This window comes from Oreochromis aureus, linkage group 6, assembly GCF_013358895.1.
Source record: "Oreochromis aureus strain Israel breed Guangdong linkage group 6, ZZ_aureus, whole genome shotgun sequence".
Lineage (NCBI taxonomy): Eukaryota > Metazoa > Chordata > Actinopteri > Cichliformes > Cichlidae > Oreochromis > Oreochromis aureus.
In genome coordinates this window covers 11,602,939-11,626,322 of record NC_052947.1, presented here as the reverse complement: position 1 = coordinate 11,626,322, position 23,384 = coordinate 11,602,939, and the positions used below count along the sequence as shown (strand labels likewise).

The 23,384-nt window shown below is 40.9% G+C and overlaps 2 protein-coding genes and 1 long non-coding RNA gene across 4 annotated transcripts in view; 1 reads left to right on the top strand and 2 right to left on the bottom strand.

The window, feature by feature from the left end:
- LOC116331830 overlaps positions 1–5,035 on the top strand; it is a 73,984-nt gene extending 68,949 nt beyond the window's left edge. Inside the window, exons 91-97 of the mRNA XM_039613567.1 lie at positions 888–1,075; positions 1,898–2,059; positions 2,145–2,281; positions 2,554–2,696; positions 2,783–2,877; positions 3,133–3,382; positions 4,491–5,035. Coding sequence (XP_039469501.1) covers positions 888–1,075; positions 1,898–2,059; positions 2,145–2,281; positions 2,554–2,696; positions 2,783–2,877; positions 3,133–3,382; positions 4,491–4,576 — 1,061 coding nt within the window. The 3' untranslated portion in view covers positions 4,577–5,035. The remainder of the gene's footprint in view (positions 1–887; positions 1,076–1,897; positions 2,060–2,144; positions 2,282–2,553; positions 2,697–2,782; positions 2,878–3,132; positions 3,383–4,490) is intronic.
- LOC116335409 lies at positions 4,938–7,549 on the bottom strand. The gene is made up of 4 exons (XR_005613414.1): positions 6,914–7,549; positions 6,741–6,770; positions 6,471–6,604; positions 4,938–5,329 (listed from the first exon to the last, which is right to left on the bottom strand). It is a non-coding gene; the product is annotated as an uncharacterized LOC116335409 (long non-coding RNA).
- Positions 7,550–9,990: 2,441 nt separating this feature from the next.
- On the bottom strand, positions 9,991–22,007 carry txndc11 (thioredoxin domain containing 11). Of its 2 annotated transcripts, XM_039613738.1 has the most exons (14): positions 21,746–21,876; positions 21,442–21,632; positions 20,226–20,322; positions 19,914–20,033; positions 19,388–19,485; positions 17,971–18,100; positions 17,794–17,887; positions 17,473–17,585; positions 17,153–17,356; positions 15,297–15,990; positions 13,559–13,746; positions 13,225–13,337; positions 12,602–12,682; positions 9,991–12,080 (listed from the first exon to the last, which is right to left on the bottom strand). In XM_039613738.1, the coding sequence occupies exons 2-14, from the start codon at positions 21,564–21,566 to the stop codon at positions 11,561–11,563; spliced, it is 2,577 nt and encodes an 858-aa protein (XP_039469672.1). In that variant the 5' UTR covers positions 21,567–21,632; positions 21,746–21,876; the 3' UTR covers positions 9,991–11,560. The 2 variants fall into 2 exon arrangements, with proteins under 2 accessions (XP_039469672.1, XP_039469673.1); XM_039613739.1 differs by lacking the exons at positions 21,442–21,632; positions 21,746–21,876 and adding an exon at positions 21,890–22,007.
- Between the last annotated feature and the right edge of the window lie 1,377 nt (positions 22,008–23,384).

Genomic DNA, 23,384 nt, shown 5'->3' with positions numbered 1-23,384 from the left:
CATTAACTCAGCCAGTTAATGCGAGACAAATCCAGCTGCTCATTAAAGCTTTCTGATAAAAGAAAACATTGGTCCATACACCTGAAAGTCCCAAAAACCCATTGTGAATTCTGTCTCGAGTCTACGGATGAATCCATGTATTTCCGTGGTGCTGATGCTGCGCTGAGCGGACAGCTCCTGAAGCATTTGAAGTGTTGGAATGTGGAAAGCTAACAACATCCCTCTCGACCGGTAGGCTAAGTTATTTTTAGCCAATTACAAGTTGAATCTGGTAGTTGGGGTTGTTAGCTAAGATACCGCCATTGAGAAGCGGCACAACTAATGTGTCTATGCGAACTAATTTGCGATGTGCACCGCTGGCCCGGCCATTTATTTTTTAATGCAACTTCTCAGATTAATTCACTGTGTGTTGTGCCCAGGGCTGGACTGGGACAAAAAAATCGGCCCGGGCATTTTGATTAGAGGCCGGCCCACCAGGTATTAATGTCATAAAGCCTTTGAATGAAAACAAATGCTGTTGTGACAGTGATGTACACTGTCTTGTTGGTATATGTATGATTTCTATACATTTTACGTCAGATAAAAACTTTGGTTGTAAGATGCAGATAATTATTTAATAAAAGCGAGACATTTTCATGAGTTATTTTTACACATCTGCCAGCATCTGGCCAATCCACCACCTTTCTTTGTTTATACCGTTACTAAAAAAGAAAAAAAAAAATCATCAGCCCATAAAAAACGAAAAAACACCAGTCCAGCTATGGTCGTGTCAGTTAACCCTTCGCGTGCCACAGCTGGTACGTGTGCCCAGGGTTGCTGACCCCTGTATTAGAATCTAGAGAGAATTTACTGTTTAACCATAAACTGTTTCTCTTTCTGTGTTTCAGCCACTGACTGCACTTTGGGTTTCATAACCCGCGTGACTATCGTTAATCTAACATTCCCCTTAAACTATGATATAAGTCAGTTCACCAGCTGCCTCAATTCCACCATTGTGAAAGACAACTTGGATGCCCTTGTTAGCCAGGTGCAGCAACAGAACTACACAACGATTGTTCTCAGCAAGTTGCGACAGGTAAGTGGCAAAAAACTCCTGGAGCCTATCCCAGCTGGCATAGATAGAGAGGCAGGTTAGGCCCCTCCTGAAGGGCAGGATTAACACAGAGAACCATTCAGAAACACATAACACATATTCAGACCTACGGTCAGTTTAAAATCACCATTCAAGCGAACCCCATGCATGTTTTTAGGCTGTGGAAAGAAGCCAGAGAACCAGCACAGACACAGGGAGGGCATGCAAAGTCCACAGCACTAACCACTTCCATTTTTTAAGCCTAAAGATTTTAACTCTGTGACACCATGTGTCATATTTAATACATGGCTTTTGTGAGTCTTTAAGACCTCAACATCACCAGGTCAGTTTTGTTTCTGCTGATAAACCTAAATAAATTGTAGAGAAATGTCAGATTAGCAAAGATGATCCAAACGGAAGGTTCAATAAACACTCCACTTAAAAAAAAAAATATATATATATATATATATATATACATAATTTCCTGGCATTTACCTCATGATTCAGGCTTTACAAGGTTAAGTGACATTATCAGCATCTGACTGAGGTTTCTTCTCTCTTGGTCTCTTAATTTTTGTGACTATTTATTTTTAAAATTCCACAGAAACACGTGAGGAAGTTAAATGATTAGAGTTTACAGTTTTTGCTGATGATCTTATAGACGGTTAAGCGTGGGTCTATACTTCTCTTTCAAACCCTAAATCCTTGTTTTTTGTTTTTGAGGTGTTCTTGCATTGTTTTGTTTGTTCTCAGCAGTTTTTCTCTTTGAACAGTTTGCTATCTAAATTTGAGTCTAAATATCTTCTGACTTTCCCAAATTTATAGGCTTACAATGCCAGCGGCATCATCCCAGAAGATCAGGTTCAGATCTTAGGAGCAATGTCCCGTAGTGCCACTATGGCAGACATCAACATGTGGAGTATTATTCAGATCGACACACTCGCTTCTTTGATGAATCCTTCAAACGGACCGTGGGACCCGGTTCTGGTGAGCAAACAGAAGAAAAAATCTGAATGTGAGCTTACTTTACATGCTTGTGTCTTCTCACCAATGCTTGGTTCTCCTCATCAAGGCCAAAGCCATCATCTCCAAGTATCTGAGTGTAAAGGGGAACAGTCTCAGCAGTGTGGCACTCAACACCATTGGAGGACCAAACCTGTGTGCCCTGGATGTTGTTGCTATCAGGAACATTTCGGTTGAAAGCATCAAGTAAGGCATCAGAGCTGTGACTGTGCATGAGTGTGTGTGTGTTTGGAGGTTATTTTTACATGACATTAGCAGCAGGTAATATCTGAAAGGTACTAGAACATGTTGGCTAAAGGTCTGTCAGGGATCCTGCGCTTACAAAGGCAGGTGAACCCACATAAATCTTTAAATTATTATTTAGATAGCTAGAAAAAAAAAGTCTGATTTAATGATAAATAATGTTATATGATTTCCATAAACTCAACACACCATCCCTGTGTTTTTATCTCCTGCAGAAACGCCGATGCCCTGGACATATCCAGCTGCACCACTGAGAAAAAGCAAGAAGTGTTCGCCCTCGCCTATAAAGCATTTATCCCAGTGACCCGCTCAATCTCTATCTCCACTTCCACTTACCAGCTCATACAATCTTACCTACGTAAGCAAACAAACCCACATTCACAAAAAAACATCATTTAAACAGCTGAAAGTTAACGTACCATTCATTTTTTTCCCATCTTGCAGCGGGTGCAGATCTTGCGTTTATCCAAAATTTAGTGTCTGCCAATATCAGTATGGACCTCCCGACCTTCACTGGGCTGCTTCAGAGTGTTATACAGGTCAGTGCTGCGTGTCTGCACTTTGAATTCTGAATTTTAGACTAATTTTGAAAAAAAGTTTATTTATTTATATATTTGTGGGGTGGGGGTGGGAGGGTCTTGCATTATAGTTCCTCAATTTATTTACTTCACGCAAACCATTGGACAGGCCTGATAAGTTTTAAAACTAAATTGTACATTTTTTTTCTGTTGAAGAATAAAGTAAGTGTGTTTATTTGCTCATAGGATAAAATGTGTCTGCTCTGTTCTCCATAGAACCTGACTGTTAGTGATGTTAAAGGTCTTCTTGGCACCAACCTCCCACTTTTGACGTCGTATGAAAATGTGACAGTGGTGAAAACCTGGATCAGTTCACAGTTACAGTCCGATCTTAATGGTCTGGGAGTGGGGCTTACAGGAGGCAAGGTTAGCACCACCACCACCACTACATCAGGCACAACATCAACAACAACATCAGGGACAACTTCAACAACAAAATCAACAACTGGATCCAACAGCACCACGGGTAAGTATTATAAAAGGTAGCATGGGGTAAAACATTCAAAGAACAACACCTCAGATAAAGCAGCAGTACCACATTTCAAACTTAATATGGCACACTGTCCGCACATAGAACAGACTTGTGCAGGAAGAGTGTGGGTAGGAAGGGATTTGTGTTGATCAGGAGTACAAGAAGTAAAGGAAACTGAAATAAAGCATGAAAACATGAAATGTATAGCTAGCAGTTGACCTTCTGCTGCAGATTAAATCTTTCAATTCCTCATTTTAAGCATTTTTGTCTCATATCCTGCTGTTTTGTTACGAGTATGTAGAGATCACCTTACATTAGAAGCACTGACAAGAAAAAAACAAAACAAAAAACACACTGGTGGTGAAAGGGAACTTGGTTTTTACTTGCGAGATCTGCAGTGTGATTAATGATGCCAGCATTAAATACAGTAAATACTTAATATTTTCACATTATAAAAAAATCCCAAGTCAGAAAAACTAGTACAAGCACGCACTACAGCACTGAATACAGCAAACTTGACATATTGATAGTGTAAAGATCACAACTTGATATGAAAAATGAATATATTAAATATTTGGTTGACTACATACCACTGCTGTGAAATGAAAATGATACGTTTTTAAATGGTGTTATAGGTGCACAAACACTAACCATTGGTATGTGGCTGCTAGGCAACATGATGACAACAAAAGACCTTATGTAGATAAGAACCTTAAAGGGTCTGAGCTGTGCCTGTGTGGACATTATAGTTGCTAAACTCCTGATCATGTAGGAATTTGCAGACAGACAGAGATTTAGTGTATCATAGTAAAACTTTCTTTATATATTTTTAATGATAGACAGTTGTTTTGCATACTATGCAAAATATTGTTCTACCTTTAGACAGAATTGGACCATATAAATAAATAAATAAATTATAAAAGATGCTTAAAAAGAACTGGCAGTGATTAATCGAGCAGTTTCAGAGTTTTCTAAAAAGCCCACTTGTTGAGGCTTTTGTGCGGTTGATATGCTAGTGTTCCACAAATAATTCAGACAAAGAAGTTAAATCAAGGGCAAAAAGTTTTATTGGTCTCTAATGTGACTGTACATTTCTTTCCAGGCAATGCTCCTCCAGTCCGAGGTGCTGGCTTCTCTTTCTTCGCTCTTCTTGTGCTCCTCATCACTTCTCAGTATGTTGTAATGTAAAGACAACTTGTCTCATGGAAGATTATTGGAATATGAAGTGTAAAATGGTAGATAACTGGATAAAGGCTTGAAATAATCTTTTTGTTTTAATTTATCACTAATAGAAGGAAATAATGTTAAATAGAAGGGCATTTGCTTCGTTCCTTGTAACGCTCGCTATGAACAAAATAGTGTAGGTGCAATAAGACAAATTGTAAATGATGTATTTTTGATTACTAAATCTTCCTGAAACCTTTTCATAAACTATTTCTAAGGTCATATTTTTGCTTTACTTGTTTTCTATTTTTTTATTGTTCCATTTAAATGAAGATTGTTAAAAGGGTGAGGATTTAACAGAAAAATGACAGGTTCGGGTGACGGGTAACAGTTTTCATGATAGCACTTTCTTTATTCAGTCTTACTATGAAAATGTATTTGAGAGATTAATAATAAACACATATTAAACAGCCTTAAAACAGTCATCAGAGCTCGTTATTTGCTTGGTGTCAGTGTTTTAATATTCAAAGGTTTCATATGTACACCAACAGCAAATTAGTCACAAGATTATCAGTTATTCAGTTATAAGGAAATGTTGATTAGTGTGACCTTTTGTAAGTGTCTTTTATTTGCAAAATGCCATGTATAAATTGATGCAGGTCTTTGAGTTATAAGCGTTTATACACCCCAAGTACAGTCTTGCAGACAGGACAGGTGTGCTTGGCATCCTTCAGACGGTCCACACAGAATGGGATGAGGCAGCAGCCTAAAACAAAGCTGGAAATGACAGCAGTGATGATCAGATTTATTTACTTATATCCTTTTTATTTTCATGTTTTTTAACCTTCAAAGATCCATTCATTCATTTTCAGGACTATCCCACGTAAGGTCATATGATGTCACCATATGAGGACATGTGGCAGCAGATATCATATTTCAGTTTTTGGACATACTTTTCAAAAAATGAAATTGTAGTTTTTACATTTATCAGGTCCGACAGATTCAAAACAGCTACGATCAATTAAAAATGTACCCCAAACAAGAGCTTGGACCTCAGTTTAAAAGAAAGTATCTGCACATGTGCATCCAGCCTTTGTGTATTTTTCAGTCAGTTTCTCATAATTACACTTGGTTTATTTTTAGCAGATAGTTTAAGGACTAGTCATGCTGGCCCACTGGTATGATGCCACAGCTGTGACATGGGTTGTTTTTTTTATAAACCCATAGGAACACCAGTAAACATGCACAATCCACAGCAGAGGAATCACCTTTACATCACCCCGGTTTTCAATGTGTGGTCCTCACTTTAAAAAAATATTGGCACACCAACAGAAGCTTAATAACTAAAACCAAACATCTCCTTCTTCTTTCTATCACTGCACCACCAGCTGTGGCACTGTAGTGCTTTAGCAATGTTTTTATTTCAGTATTGTGCATGTGGGCATAAATTTCAATATGCACATAGTGGGAGAGTAATTCTACATTACTCAATAATTTAAGTAAAACAACATTGAAGGATTGATCCAACTTGCATATCTCTGCAGCTGGAGGCTGTTAGCTTAGCTTAAACAGCTAATGCTATTTTTGCTCTCCCTATGCATTCATGCACTAAACAACTAGAGGAATTACAGGAAAGCATCCTTTAAGATGAAATGAATAGGATCAGACTAACACCAGATTCTAGCACCAACACTGATCTAAAAACACTGTATCTGTGAGAGCTCAACAGCTTGACAGATTAATACCATCTCTTGCTAAAAACTCACTGCAGTGACATTAATCTTTAGTCCAGCTTTTGCATGTTTTCACTTCCAAACAGTTTCCATGTGGTTTTCCAGCCACACTGTGAGGAGCTGTATGAAATCTGTAAAATTCTTTTATTGGCATGGTGAAGCAACGATGCTTGAACTCTTCTTACCCACAGAAGAAGAGCCCTCCGCAGAAAAAGGTAAGTGAGCAATCCAGCAGCGTAGTCCACCTTGGAGAGGACTATCTGATGGCAGTTAGGGCAGGCGATCTGAACTGGGCTGTCTTCCAGTGGATCGACCGTAGCTGCAGAAAAACAAAGATAGAGAGCACCAAAAGAGCAAATGCAAAAACAAATCAGGTTTTTAAATAAAATCACACGAAATTAGAGCTCAGCTTTAAGAGTAACAACATAAATACAGATTGTATGGCACAAACTCACCAACAGGAACTTGCGCATTTGCCATTTTTCCTGTGTACACACATTAGAAAATGTGCATTTCAACATAAAAACTTAAAAGCTGTCCTAAATTAAAAAAACAAAAAACAAAAGTCTGAATAACAAAAAGATATTCAGTGTTAAACTTGATCATTGAGTTAAAGCAGAGTACTTACAGTTTTGGGGGACAGGCTGTGACCACAGAGAGAAGAGGTTTCAGGGCAGAGCTGAAAGAGCTACACCTTCACCGTCAGCCTCCTTTACTTAATAAGTCATGAGATCCTGGGACTCTCGGTGTGATCCCCACTGACCCATCCCAAACCCAAGTAATTTTATACCCTTTTTCTGACTACCATCAGTGTAGTCTTATTCCTGTGTACATGCAGTTCTGCTGCTACACCAATAACTTGGTGTAGTGTTGTAGTATATCTGTAGTGTATCATATCTGCTGCGAGCTGCAAAAGTATGCAGCCAGCGCTAAACGATGCAAAAAGATATGGAAGAGACATTTCTGAGAGGACTGCTGCACCCAACCAGTAACTGAAGGCACATAATCCTGCATTCAGAGTGAAATTAGCAGCACATGTTCCTGCTGCTCCAAATTAGATGAGACATTTAACCATTGGTGAGCACAGCAACGTTGAATTCATGCTCATACAGTGTCTTATCTGTTCTGCATTTGAAAAGCCACATTCTAAAACTTGTGCAACAGCATCATTTCATGCCAAATGTTCCCTTACACGTCTGGTTGTCTTTGGGAACTGAGAGAATTTAAATGCAGATTGAATGTGTAATAAGTAGGTAGATGGAGCGAGAAATGAAAAATGATCAGTTGTTGAACAGTAATTGAAGTAATGTGATCAAAACACATGAATGATCCCAGATCTCGGACAAATATGGATTTAAAAACAAACACTGGATCCCAAATTTAGAATCAGTCATGTCCAGTTTAAACAGCAGTGGAATAAATGTGTTACAGCATTGTACAGATTAACCCCAGGAAACACTGACAAAGGCTTTGATTGAGTGATTGATTGATGATACTTTATTCATCCCGAGGGAAATTGGATTAAGGCTGCCAGCCGTGCCAGCGCCGTCTTACCCTTCCGACCATACATACATTACACAAACATCACATGGGGAAGACAGGTCAGAGGGGTATAACATGGAAAAAGCACAACATGAGGAAAGATAAGGAGAAAAAAATAACTCCCCAGACTGAGCTCCAACAGGAGATCAGTTTGAGAACAGAAAAAACACCTCTGCACATAGCACATGAAAAAAACTCTTAATACACCAAAGAAACACATGACAAGCAACAGGGGTGGGTAAAGGGTGAGAGACAGCCAATGTAGACAGTGCATCCGGGCCTGCAGCCTGTGCGCTGGTCTCCATGATCCACCGTCAGCATCGGAAGGGAATAAGCGTCGAAGGCGTTTGGAGGGGGAGGGGGGATGAGTGTACATCTGCATGTATATATGTCTGTGTGCATGTGTGTGTGTATGTCCAGAGTTCAGCTGGGACAGTGTCCTTCGCCCTGCCAGGCTAAGTAAACAGTCTTCCAGCCAACCCAGGTGGCCTTGCATAGAAAGGGAAGAACAGTCTAAACACAGTCGTTATCAGGGTGTTGTTGTTCAGCTCCAGCCTTGAGACCACAGCTGGCGCCAAAGGGGTATCCGCATGAAGTGAATACAGATTTTGGTGTTTTTTACTTTAGTGCGAACAGCTCATATGAATTTCAAAGCTGTTCTAACGTCCAACACTGGTCTCTCAATCTCCTGTTGGAGAGCTGTGAGCTTCTCCATGATGTTATCAAACTTGCGCTCCGTGATGTTGTCATTCTTGTGCTCAAAGAGCCGATTCTGAGAACTCACGACCGCAGTGAGCTGCTCCAAGATGTGATCCAGTTTGCACTCAGTGGTGTTATTCTGAGTATTCACGGCAGCCGTAAGCTTCGCCAAGAGTTTATCCGTGCTGCCCATTTTGAGAAATTCACGCCTCGTCCCATCGTTTCAGTCCCAGCGGGCAGCCTTGTGGGGGTTTGAACAGCCGGTTCCGCTTTCTTAATTCTTTGATAAGCCAGGGCCAAGCCAGCTCCGATCAGCAAGAACCCTGTCATCATGGTTCCAAATAGGTAGATATCTTCAGCACTCAGGCTCACCCGAGGAGAAGGAGAAAAGTGCGACCGCCTTCGTCAAGAGCAAGAAAGGAGTTTAAATTAAAAAGTAAAGACTTTTAAAGACTTCAGATTTGATCAAAGTAGATAAAAACTAGAAATATCTCAAGAGGAAAAAGCAGAAATAAATGTCTTGATTGAAGCACACAAGCAGATCAACGTACCTCTAAATCATACCAGGGTCTCCAGAAAGAGAAAGGTCGATCCAAAGAGGGAAAAAACGTCATCAACTTTTGGGAAAATACAGGGGAAAAAAAATCCTAGGATATGAAATTCCTAAACATGTACTAAAGCTTTGGATAATAAAAGATGATGTTTGTGTAAATTTTTAGTCATTGCTGATTAAAGAAAATAATTTTATTAGATCTGACTGTATGACATACCTGCACAGAGACAAAATATCGCAGCAGTGTTTGTAGTGTGAGCTATAAGTAGACCAGAGTATCAGTGCAATCAAATACACACACCTTCAATTAATCTAACCCCATCACAGCCATTGATGGAGCAAATGTGACACACAAAACCACTTCCAAACCAGTGCAACTTCCACAACAAACATGGAGATGAATGGATGCAGGCAACATTAGTCCACCATGTTACAGGGTCATTGCAAGACTTTTATTTTTCAGCTGTTCCTTTGCAGATTTGCTGCTGTGCATGGGATGGTTGCATGGTCTAATATAGGCAAAGCTGTAGTTGTTTGGACACATGGCCTCATATTTGACTCTAGAATACTTTGGTATACAGAGGGGTTCATGGTCTACTGTGACTGCAAAGTGCCCAGGTCCTGTGACTCTATAATGAGCCCAAGTTATCACCCTCCACCGTCGTGCTTGACAGTTGGTATGAGGTATTTGTGCTCATTGATTTTCTGTTTCTGTGCATAATGGCCAAACATCAGGTCTTTGGTTGTTCCAGAAGTCTTGTGCCTTGTTCAGATACAAATTTGCAAACCTAAATTTGTTCCAAACAAGGCGTACTTGTTCGGAAGCGAACGGTTGGATGGATATTATGTCCTGACATGTAAAAGCTGGTATTTCAACTGTATCTCAACACAACACTGTGCTCACACATCAATACAAGATGAAAGAGTTTTAATCAGTAAAAACCGGTGCAATATTTCACATGTAAACAATTGCAGCATGTTAATAATACCTGAATAGTTACATAGAAACATTTAGTGATTCAAGGATTCTTGTAAAAATAGATCAGTTTCACAAAACAACTGTATCCCCTCAAAAACACAAAAAATCTTACCGATTGTTGAGTCCACTTAATAGCTCCAAACAAAACAAGGGGCGCATGTATTCAGCATGAAATTACTTCTCAGTTTTATTAGTAGCCCTCTCTCCCTGCAGCCAAATTCTGAACCACCAGTACTGCAAATGCATTTTAAAGAAAACAATGGAGGAAAAACACAGCTGTGTTTTACAGATTTCCAGAGAATGTGATGAAAGCTACTCATAAATTCCTAAAAGTCAGCTAGTACTGAACTATAAATGCCATTGCAGATAGGTATTAAGATTCAGAGCTAGAGTTGTTATTCAGTGTAAAAGTATATACTTTAAAAGAATTCCTACCAGTATGTTTTTATCATTTTGATGTTTCATAACATCAAGCCAATCTGTTCATCATGTACACACACAACTCAAAAAGACAAGAACTACAAGTATGAAAACAAATCAAGCACATGAACGTGTCACATGAACTATAATGAATCAACGTGAGCCAATGCTGGTTGAATTTTTGGAATTCATGGGGAACGTTTCCAGGAGGTTAGTCATGTGACTCTCAGCTCACAGAACAGCAGGTGAGGTCATCCTGCGAGTTCTTGGAAAGTGCCCGGGGCCTTCCTTCAGAGCTTTATTTGATTACAAGTCCAGACTTCCTCCATATTTGATTACAATTTCCATTTATGCACCCAAAGGTTAAATAGACATATGACACCAAGTCTGGGATTTTCACATTAAGAGTATCTTAACCTTCCTTTCCAAGCAAGGTTTTCCATGTGAAACACTCCGTCATGAGTCAGAGTATATCACTGCTCTTCAAGCTCTTCATATGAACTAACCTCGACTTTTTGTTACAGGGTGCAGGTAAGTCTAGCCCATCCATGGTGTTTTTTATTTTTTAATAAAGAAACTATCTTGCACTTGGTTTACAGTAATTAAAGGAAGCTTCATTTGGCTGCAGGGTTGTCCAGGTTTCTCTTGTTATTCCTTCACAATTAAAACAGTCAATAAATCATTGCAAGCGCAGCATCACAGCTGGGAAGTCTGATTGGGAAAGTTGGCACAGAACTTTAAAGAGTTTAAAGAGTTGGACAAGCTCATATGATCACAGCACAAGAGCTGCGTGTTGTTTCTTTCACTCCCTTCCCACCTGTGCTACTCATCTCTCCTTATATTCCTGCCTGGCTGAGCAGCAGTGTTTCGTGGAAGATGGTAACTGTCATCTTTTCTTTATTTTCCCTTGTGAGAAAATTTACCGGGCGTTGCCTTTTGCATTCGAAGACCATCTCCTCATTTCAGCCTTATTTTCTAACAGCTCTTCTTGCCTCTAGTTTAACCTTCCCTTCATTTCCTGGCCTGGTTTCCTTTCTCTTTTCTCTGCTCTGCCTCATTCTCAGGGTTCCCTGCAGACTTGCTCAGGAGGCCATATGGCTTCTTTTCTGCTCCGTCTCTTTCCTCTCCACCTCCGCCTGCTCTCTAGCCTCTGTCCTGTCCTTCAGCACCCTCAGCAGGACCCTGAGCAGTGTGTTCTCATTCAGCAGATTTTCAGAGGCGTCCGCCAGCTCCTGCAGCCGCCTCACCACCTCACTGAGCTGCCGGCTTTTTTCCCGGTGCTGCTCCTCTAAGCTCTGCCTCTCTCGCTGCAGCTCGCTGTTCTCAGTCTCTAAGGCGCGGGTGTCGAATTTCAGTCGTCGGTTGTCGCGCCATAGTTGCGCGAGCTGCTGGGAGAGACGCTCCCGGGCGTGATGCAGGGCTTGAACTTCACGCTGGAGTGTCAGAAACTCTGACCTAAGGAAAGCACTGTGTCCGGGGCCTTCTGTCTCAACAGACGGTTTGTGCGCGTGATGCAAAGAGCCAGAGTGCTGCAGGATGAAGCGGAGGAGGTTGGGTAATGTGATGGGAAGGTTGTCAGGAAACTTCACACTAAGGTGTTTTCTTAAAGGGAAGAGAAAAAAAGAACACAAGGGTGAAAAATATTCTGCTGAAATTCACTGATGAAAGTTTTTTTTTTTTTTTTTTTTTTTAAACTGAGGTGTCACAGGAAGGACTAAGAATCAGACGGGTATTCGAATGGGGGGGAATCACAAAGTGAGGTCTTAAACACATGAATGAAGCCACTTGAAAACTGTTTAAAAAAAATAAGGCAACTTATTACAATGTAATAATTATTAGTTACATTAACAGAGAGATTTACAAAGTAAAGCAGCTAGGTTGTAGTAGTCCATGAACCTAATCACTTATATGTGGACTATGAGTAGGACTCCAGTAAAATGTATTGTTTTACATTTAGAATGAACACTTCATGGCTTTTCAGTGTATATTTTTTAACATCAGTTAAATTTCCATTGAGACAGTGTGAAGATCAAAGCTATTTTTTGCAGAAATATGAAATCCAGACCCCCCCCATTCTTCGGCCACACCCTTGTTTGTGTGCACCTCTCTGTATTTATTCTTACCTGTATCTGGGAAAGAAAAGAATAGAGGGAACATGATCCACCATGAACTCCCAGGGGAGGTCATTACGTGCAACATTCACCCTGTGCAAAGGAAAAACAAAGCTGTGATCACTTTTGTTTTCTTCAAAAATGAGGGTCACACTGCTAATATTCTGAAGTATTCTTTACACGCTTAATAAAATAAATATATGGGAAACTGTGTTCAGTCATTCAGCTTCTGAAATGTTTTTAAAATATGCTTTTTGTTACATTTCAAAACACAGACACCTCAATCACACAGTATGCACTAACCTGACACTTTATTAGGTACACCTTGCCTTAATTCTTACTCAGACTATCATCAAAGTCAACTTTCTTTCCCATTCTGGTGCTCAGTTTGAACTTCAACAGGTTGTCTACAATCCTAATGAACTGAGTTGCTACCATGTGACTGGCTGATTAAATATTTGCATTAAAGAGCAGTTGAACAGGTGTACCTAATTAAGTGGCCTTTTAGGGTACTGCATCAGCTTTTGCATAATGATTCATTTTGCAGCAGCATCTTTGTGTTGCGGGTAGACACTGACCAAAGGTACACTTACAACCGGGGCCGCAGAAAAACTGTAAACAAACAGTAACTGTACCTGGCCACGGTGATGGTGCCATTTCCCTGTAATAATCTGGCCAGCTGGATGATGATGTGGTTGAGAACAGAGCAAAATCCACACCACTGAGTGTAGTAGAACAGCAGCACGTCCTACGACACACAAATTGGCATCATCAGGAGTTTAACAAACTGCCTGCTTCCATAAGTAGAGCACGCAGCGTACTAAGCCTCCATTAAAATCATGCTTTTTCTATATTTTAATATTTTTATTTTTAGGTGCATGGAAGTTGCTTCACAGAGATTCTTAAAAGAAATTCAGAATTTCACAAACTGCCTTGATTTGCTGAGGGTGTTATAGAACGCTTAGTCACCTTCTGAAGGTCCATGACGGAGGGCAGGAAGGAGGAAGTGGTCAACTCTGTGATGAGGAAGCGTGGCGTTGACTGCGAGTGTTCGTCTGAACGCCTCGCCTTCTCTTCAGCTCCCTTCTTGTCCTCCTCTCCAACCAAGTGCCTCTGCAAGAGGCTGTAGGGAGCGCTGAAGTTCCTGATGAAGGCCTCTGCAATGAAACACACAACATGAACACAGAATTAGCGCAAGAATAAGACTCAAGTACACCATCACGCACCTGGTACCAACCTTATAGCTACAGAGAGAAAGGAGACAGGTTTGCATGTGTGTCACATCAGCACATAAGGTGAAGGTCAGAAAAGCAGTAAAGAGTGAAAAAATCAAATCTTTATGTGAACACTGACCAAACAAAACCACATCACCCGTGTCTTCTTGTGTAATGAATTCTCTGAAAGCATTTACACATGCATGCAAAATATGACTGAGCCAAATGACCTAATCTGCTGATATGCATTTTATGCAAAACTGTTGTTTGCCCGAAGAGTCTTTTACAGAATAAACAAATCTAAACCGATGAGGCCCCTGTTCAAGAAAGCAGGCCAAACAAAGTTGTTTTCATCAACTCAAAAACCCCCAAACTCCTGAAAGGCAGATCAGAATCAGTGAACAAAGCCTAATTTAATCCTGTGGACAAGAATGTGTGCAAGCAACATCACAATGTCATCAAGGACAGATGACTCGTATTTCGAAAGGCCCTAAAGACATTTGCAGAAACCAGTGCCTGACTGATTTATTGGGGGTGGATATTTTCGGCTAATATTAACTATTTGCCAATGTCAGTATCACCATTTATGATGGCCAATGAATGAAAATTAAAAGCGCCAAGCAGACTTGAATAACATCCTTCAACCATGTTATGAGTGTGAGGCACTGTATAGTTTGTCTACCAGAGGGCACTCCTCCTGCAGCTTCCCTGTTGGCAACACACACAACAACCAGGTGATTTAAAAACAGTTCAATTATATTTATATAGTGCCAAATAAGAACAGTCACCTCAAGGCGCTTTTTATTGTAAGGTAAAGACCCTACAATAACACAGAGAAAACCCCAACAATCAGACAACTCCCTTACAGCGAGCACTTGGCGATAGTGGGAAAGAAAAACTCCCTTTTAACAGGAAAAAACCCTTGGCAGAGCCATCTGCTATGACGAGTTGGGGGTGAGGGGAGTGAGACAGAACAAAAGACATGCTTTGGAAAAGAAACAATAATAATAATAATAATAATAATAATAATAATAACTAAAGATTAAATGTAGAGTGGTGTATAAACATATAGTGGGTGGAAAAGGGTGAGTAAAGAAGTGCATCATGGGTGCATCATGGGAAGTCCCCAGCAGCCTAGACCTGTTGCAGCATAACTAAGGTAGGTTTCGGGGTCACCTGATCCAGCTCTAACTACATGCTTTATCAACAATTAAAGTTTTAAACCATTTTAAGCTTAAAATTAGAGAAGGTGTCTGTTGTCTGGATCCAAACTGGGGGCTGGTTCCACAGGGAAAGGCCTGAAAACTGAAGGCTTTGCCTCCCATTCTACTTTTAAATATGCTGGGAACCACAAGAAACCCGGCAGTCTGAGACAGAAGAGACACAATATGGGATTTTGAAATCACCAGATGCTTTAAAAATTCCAGCTCCCAACTTTTGGGACAAAACAAAACCAGCCCGTGCTAGATGAATGAAAGTTGCCCATGTCTTACCCAGAGATTCTGTTAGTGTGGCTGCTGGAGTGTACTGAAGAACATAGTGAACTTCATCCTTCAGGTTCACAATAGCAGCAAACGACCCGTCATCGCTCCTATCATCTTCTTGGTCAAAAGAAGCACTTCTGTTGCCTGATGCTCCGAGCCTGACTGCCAGAGGCCAGTTCAGGGCAACATCCAGCACATAAAACCTGAGTGTCCTGTTGGTTTGACAACGGAGCCCGGTGATGCCGTCTCCCTCCGGCTGAGGGACAGAGAATGGAGGGATCAAGGAAGGAGGAACACTTTGCATCTCTGACTCCTCTTTGGCTTGTGATTCATTGAGCTGAGGTTCTACTTTTCTGCAGCAGGCACTGTATTGACTAAATGGGCTGTAGCTGTCCAGAAAATTGCTACAGCCCATTGAGGTTGCACTATTAATGGACACAGGGGAAGGGATCTGGTGGAGGCAGCAGCGTCTGAGATAAGTCTGAAAAACGTCTCCTCCCTGGATCGAGGAAGGGAACAAGCAGTGCAGAGGTGAGGTGGTGAAGCTTGGCCACGAAAGGCTGAGGCACACCTCACACACGCTTGTGCTTGACTGTGGGAGGACAACTGACTGGCAGCACAGTGAGCGGAAGGAGAAACTTTTGTCCCAGCTGGAGTGGTGGCTGTTGTCACAGGAGTGGTAACGCACAGCAATGTCTGCAACCTAGAAAAACAAAAATGGGGTGAAAATGATTTAATCTGCAGAATTTAAGCATAACTTAATAACAGTGTTTAACAATACAATTAAAGAATATATACATAAAAAAATACGTTATAATATAAAAAGCGGAGGAGGAGGAAGATGTCTCTCTAAAAGCTTCACAAATAAAGCAAGATCCTTCAGTAAGCCATTTCCAATTGGGAAAGCCTTCAAAGGGTTAGGGTCATAACATCATGGCCACCTCCCTAATATTGTGTTTGTCCCCATTTTGCTGCCAAATCAACCCTGACCCATCGAGACGCTTAGGCTACGTTTACACTGCAGGTCTTAATGCTCAATTCCGATTTTTTGATCAAATCCGATTTTTTTGTCTGCTTGTTCACACTACAAATAAAATGTGACAGCAAATGCGCTCTAGTGTGAACCGATCACGGCCCGCATGCGCAAAAGAAGAGGTCACACACAGCGCGCTGTTTAGACCCAGACCAAACAGTATTGTTTAACTGATGGCCGTTAATATAAAGACTTGTTTCGGACTTTACGTTTCCCAATTTTGCTTTAAGTTATAAAGTTAATTTGCTATTTACATATGGCCTAACAAATATCCTTATTGCTGTTTTAGAGAGGAGCGGTGCTTCAAAGGATAGTTGCAGATTATATAGTACAAGTAAAATGTTCACGTCTCTCCAACGTTGTCTTCCCAACAGTTTCACTGGATGGCCAGGAAGCGTTCACTATGTCTTCTCGGGCGCTTCTCCGGCGCTGATAATTGGCGTCTGTCTTGTGTCAGTGACGTGAAAGACGGATTTAATGCGACATGACCATTCAAACAGCAGTCGCTTTCTAAAACATCAGATTTGTATCGGATTCAGTACCACATACAAAAGTGACCCAAGTTGGATTTGAAAATATCGGATTGTGCTGTTCAAACTGCCATACCATGATCGGATATGGGTCGCATAGGGTCAAAAAAGTCAGATTTGATGCGCTTTCGCCTGCAGTGTGAACGTAGCCTAAGACCCAGTCGTCTAGCCATCACCATGTCACCCTTTCAAACTCCCTCAAATCCTTATGCTTGCACGTTTTCCTGCAAATCAAATTTGTAAGAGAATAAAGCAATTCTATAATTTCAAAAATGATATTTGTCTGCTTTTTTTCTGCTCACCTGCTGTAGCACAGGGCTGGGCTGTGTTCCCAGTGGATTGTGTGGCACAAACAGCAGCAGTGCAGGGCCTTTAGTCAGCTCCTCTTCTAACAGGCGAGACTTTGTTCCTGGGGGCTGTAGCCACTGGAGGACCGTCTCATGGTTTTCAAACACCCATCTACAAATGGCCTCAGACGTAAAGTTAAGGTCGTTCCTGGGAAAAATCTTAAACAACAGATGAATAAACATACAGCATCATATACATCCACAGTTTTAAAGTCATTAGTGTTTGTGCATTTTCTAGAAGAACCACATCTACAACATGTGTTGACACTGCTTACCAAAGAGGAGTTAAATCTTCTGTGGAGAAAAACCGTTTCATCCTCCGTTAGTGAGATGGCCCCTGCCACCTGCTTGTTGGTCACGACCCCAAAACGTATAACACCACGGAAATCTGCACCATAAAAAACAGAGAAACTCGTGACTTCAAACATTTCTGTTCCCTTTATCGTAAAATGCACATTTGGGTTCTGTCTGTTTCAGCCACTCCTATCTTTTCTTCAACAGCAGCCTCTCCTTGAATTTTAATCCCATACTTGACAAGGTAAAAATGTTCATAAGGCCTTAACAATCAGCCTTGAAGCTGTGTGATTATTTCTTACCCCATTTTAGGGCCTGCAGGGCAGAGGACAGAAATGTGATGTATCCTGGGGGCTGGGGGGAAGAGTTAAACTGGAAGAAACCCACCACTCGAGGCTAGAAATGCACAAGACACATTCATTACAGTGGGCTACGCTCTGTGGGTAAATCAGTGACAGAAGTATAAAGCTCAAATACACCTCATGATAGGTGAGGAACTCTTCAACATGAGCTCTTGATGGGAGGTAAGTCAGTGGTGTGATGACTCTGAGTACAAAACTTTCCATGTATGGAGCCACAAATGGGCCTCTATACTCTATTGGCCCAAACCTGTGGAAAACACAGAGGTACGACAGATGCTAATAAATATCAACAAAATCACTGAATCATAATTAAATTACAATTAAGAAACAAAGCATTCAAAGTGTTTCCCACAGTTTTGTATTAAAATACATCTTTAGCCTCTCTGAATATGCGTGTCTATGACTGAAGTTGTGTATGAACACCCAAATACAAAAGTAAATAAAATATTATTTCATTCACAAAAGAACACACAAAACATATTGATTGCTTAAAGTCATACATTTGATCATTTCTGGATATGAGCTCATTTTGAATTTGATGGCAGCAACAGGTCTCATGTCAGTTAGGTGGGGTCAACAAGAAGCTGGAAAAGTAAGTGGTACTAAAAAAAAACCCAACAACAAAAACATTTTGTAATCTGCTTAATTTGCAACAGGTCAGTAACATGGTTAGGTATAAAAAAAGAGCATCTTAAAGAGCCAGAGTTACTATTCCTATGCTATTAAAACTTCTGAAATAATTTTTCTCTACATAATACTGTGAAGACTTTCACTAGGCCACCCTCTGCAGGACATGATACCCTCAAAATATTCAAAGAATGTGGAGAAATCTCTGTGTCCAAGCGAAACGGCCAAAAATCAATATTGGATGCTCATGATCTTCAGGCCCTCGGGAGGCCCTGCATTAAAAACAGGCATGACTCTGTCAAAGAAATCACTTCCAGAAATCACCGTCTGTGAACACAGTTCGGCTGTGCCATCTATCATGTAATGAAGAAGCCACATACAAACATCGTCTTCTCTGAGCTAAAGCTCATTCAAAACAGACTGATCCACACATCTTTTTCAGGGAAGGCCTTGCATATTTTAACCAAATGATGCTTAACCACATATTGCATCGACAACAGCATGGCTCTGTCATACAAGACAAGAATGGGGCAACGTTCCTCTTCCAAAAGTCCAGCAGATGGTCTCACAGTTCCCAGATGTTTATCATATGCTACACAGTGGTAAACATGGTCTAGTCTCAGCTTCTTTTTTCCCCGAGTGCTGCTGCCATCAAATTCAAAATGAGCCGGTATTTTTCTTAAAATGGTACATTTTTCAGTTTAAACATTTGATATGTTTTCTGTGTTGTTCTGTGAATAAAAGATGGGTTTCGTGAGATTTGCAAATCAGTTTTTATGTGCAGTTCATACAGCATCCCAGCTTTTTCTTTTTTGGAATGGGGCTGTACCTTCCCAATTCTTCTTTGTCGGCTAAAGCTGTTGAAAGCAAATTCCCAGCATAAGTGAAGACAAGCCCACCGTCTCACCTTCTGTAAAACAGATGGATGACGGGGTAGTGATAGAAGTGGTTTTGCCTCCTGCATTTCCCCTGACTCCACCAGCAGTTAACAGCCACAAACTGCACCTGTGTTTGTGTGTTTGAAGAGACACATTAAGAAACAAAGATGAGCAAAATGGTGTGTAGACTACACACAAAACAGTGTAAAATCACACACTGTAATGACTCATTTACTTAACAAACAGGCCCAAAACAAGTCGACTATGAATTTGCATTTGAGAGACACAAGCTAAAAATGTGTGAGTGTGTATTTAAGCTGAAGGGAACAGATCGTATTAACTCAAGTATATCAGAGTCACTCTTTACTGCAGTCTCTCAAGCTGCTCCTATAAACTCTTCCCAACATGTTGCGTAACAAGCGATAACATAACATGCATCCACGTAAGAACAAGCCCCAGTTTCCTGACGCCTCCTTAGTCTTTGTCCAAGTAAAGCACATCTAAATATTTGATGTTTAAACAATCCTGAGTGGGGGAGGTTCCGTTCACTTGTACCTGTTTGGCCAGCTTCTTAGCGACCTGCTGCACTTCCTGTCGCGCAGCCATAGAGTGAGCACACCATGGTGCATAGAAGAAAATAAAGGACACCTCGGCCACACTCCTGAGACGCTCCACCTGTGAAGAAAAAAAAACCCTTTCAGACTCACAGAGCACCACAAGTTTGATTACGACGACAAAACATTTAACTGGAGTTTTAGAAACTCTCTTGGCTCTTTGCATTTGTTCTCTTTTACAATTTGAGCAAATGAAGTATCAAACAAAGGAAAATACAGTGATTGCCATCAAGTCTGAATCCTTGAATCTCACCTGGTCAAGCTGGCCCAAGTAGAGATCCACCACCGGGGCGTCAGGAGAAAAGAAACGCACCGGAGGCCGAGCTGCTGCCACCACATTCTTAGCACGACTACAGAAATAAATGAGAAGAGTAATGCTGAGGGGTGCAAAGAGATCACAGTCACATAATAAGATAATATTCAGCATATGTAAAGAATTCAAACAATCTTGCCAGGTTATTAAATCCATGAGCTACAACTCTGTGTCACTTCCATGAGATTCGCTCATCATGGCAGTGTGTCCATCATCGGTTGATGTGAGTGCTGCAGTAACCTCCAGCCTTGCATACTACTCTGAGTTGCACATATTGGAATATGCATGTGTTAAATTTGGAAAATGAGAGTAGAAGCAATGGTATTTGGAAATTGAGGGTATTCTAAGCTGATGTACGAGGGGAGGAAAGGCTATATCTTTGCATCCACAGAAAGCAATGTGAAAAACTCTGCTGTGTTTGGGGATGTTAAACATTCTGCCTCCCCCAGAGGCTATGCAAAAATGTCTACACTGTTACAGCGGGAGCAAAATTACCTCAGCATGACGAGAAGCAGAATTTGCCTGGTATAATTTGCGTGGAGTCGGTTTCAAATTTCAGTCTTTGTGGCAATTATCGTCTCAGCTGGATTTTCGAGAGGGCGACTGAGTAACTGCTTAGCCAACAAGTCAATCATTCAGCAACAGTTGCCACACTTTTACACAATTGAAGGATTCCAGCACTTTCATTCACCATAACTGAACGACAAGTGGTATAAGCTTTGAAGAACCTTAAAGTTGCAGAGGCCAAAGCTGCAAGATGATGACAGCACAGTGTGTCAGGGATGTCACCAGATATTACTATTTAAACATTAATAATCTCATTATGATCTTCCTGCAGTCTTTTCTGGGTTTTATCTGAGTAAAAAACGCCCAACATTTCCTTGAAAGATTAATGCGATGTCCTTAGTTAATCTCATTGTCTACAGTACACGTCAGTTTTAGATTAGCAGCACTAATAATGAAGCCCTTGTTTGTAACTACTGCAGACAACGAGGAGTAGTTCATTCACGACCTAACAGTGTTACAACGCCGCTCTTCGCTCACCTGACTAACCATTCCACTTAGTTTGTGTTTTAAGGGGTCTCGTGTTAGCCTGGTCACACAAAAGCAAGCTCGCGCTGTCAGAGGATAAACAGAAGCTCGTGCCCATGTTTACCTGCACGTGAACTTGACGGCCAGCACGAGCAGGACGCCGAGCACGATAGCCCCGCAGAGCAGATCCGGTCTCCGGGCCATCAGAAACAGCACCTGCCGGAGAGACTGCCGCACCCGGCGCAGCATTACAGCTTGTCGTCGCCTCTCCGTCCCATTTATACGCCCCGACTACCGCTCAAAGCATCCATTTGCCTAACGGGGGGGAGGGGGGATGGGTGAGGAAGACTGGTTCGACGGAAACAGCTAACCTGGATTGGACATGAGCAGTGCTGGTGTGCAAGGTGTTCAAATACGGTCAAGCCAACCTTTCTTCCACACGTAGACTTTTCACTTCCGCAACAACGATACCAGGGGCAGGATGTAAAATCCTCTACGCAAATAAAACGCGTAGTGCGTTTAACGCTTTAATGGCTGTCTGAGTTTAAAAATGTTACTGACAGTTAGCTTACCAGATGTTAAAGATGAACGACACGAGTCGTAATAATTATAATGTTTAAATTGGTCCCCAGTAAGCGAATTTATTCCTTTTTCCGTATGGCGCAAAACGCGCTCTTTTCAGACCGTCCCTACGTTGTTATGGCGACAGCCGCTGCTGCTACGACAGTCGTAAAACACTAGGGGGCGGTTGTTTTAAAAATGAATCGATAAAACTTTATTTAAATGCCGCTTATTTACATCTAGAGTAGAATTATTTAAAGTGCCCGGGACTTTTTGACTGATTGTGAGACAAAGAAAAGACGAGAGAAACAGGTTGGCGAAAACTCCTTTCTCGTGTTACTTTTCTTCATATTAAAAATCACTGCATCAAACTGATTCAGTTTATCTTAAAATAACTGAACACTGGGTGTGTAAGTTTTTAAAAAAGGGTCTCTATACGTACTGAGAAATTGGGTTGTCTTAGTTGGGGCTACTTTCTTAATAATCTTGTGTTATTCACCCAAATATAGTAATGTTGTAAATTGTTAGGCCCTTTTATTACCTTATCACTACTTACTCTTAATTATTGTGACATAATTTTAAGACATTGGCTGTCTTAAATGTCAAATGCTCATAATACAGCTAAAACAATACATGTAGGACATGAGCATCACAGTTCTCAGGCTGTGATGCTTGACATTTTATATTTGGGATATCATGTCTGTAGAATATCCGGATCTAGAGTACTGTGCAAATGTCTCAACCTATTACTCTTTTCTTTAAATTTTGCTATGAAAATGGGAAATGGGGACAGTGATTTATTGAAACATGAGAAAACACACTTGAAAATCCAGTATATAAAACAAAAACAGTTTGTACAGTTCTAATGTATTTGAAAAAAAAAATACTGCGACCTTCTTGATTTTTTTAATGCAATGTCTCTTGTTCTGTTCGGTCTAAAGATGATCCCACACTGCTTCAATAATGTTGAGGTCTGGGCTCTGGGAAGACAAATAGAGGACTGATAGTGTTCCATTGTGTGTTTTTCCATCCATGTATGTTTTTACTGCACTGGAGCTGTGTGTGGGATCATTGTCACCATGAAAAATTGAGGCATTGCTGAGATCTTTTCCAGATGGAATTGCATGGTGGATCAAAACGGTAGTTTTCTGTCTTCATAATTCACTCAATTTTGACAAGAACCCGAGCACCAAGGACTAAAATGCAGCTCCAAACCACGACAGAGGCCCCACCATGTGTTACTGATGGCTGTACACACTCGCTTTATTTTATCAGGCCTGCCACTTCCTGTTTTTGTCTTCCACTTGTCCCCACTTGTCCAGTTTCCTCCAATTTATTAAGGACACACCATGCTAAGACATGCCAGGTATTTAACTAATAGCTCTTTGATTCAGTTGGTTGGTGCACATGTACAAACCGCCTCCATATCTCTCAAAGTGCTTGTTTGTTTTTTTTCTTTTTTTTAAAGCATTTTCACAGATTCAAGCAAAGAAAGGAAAATAAAGT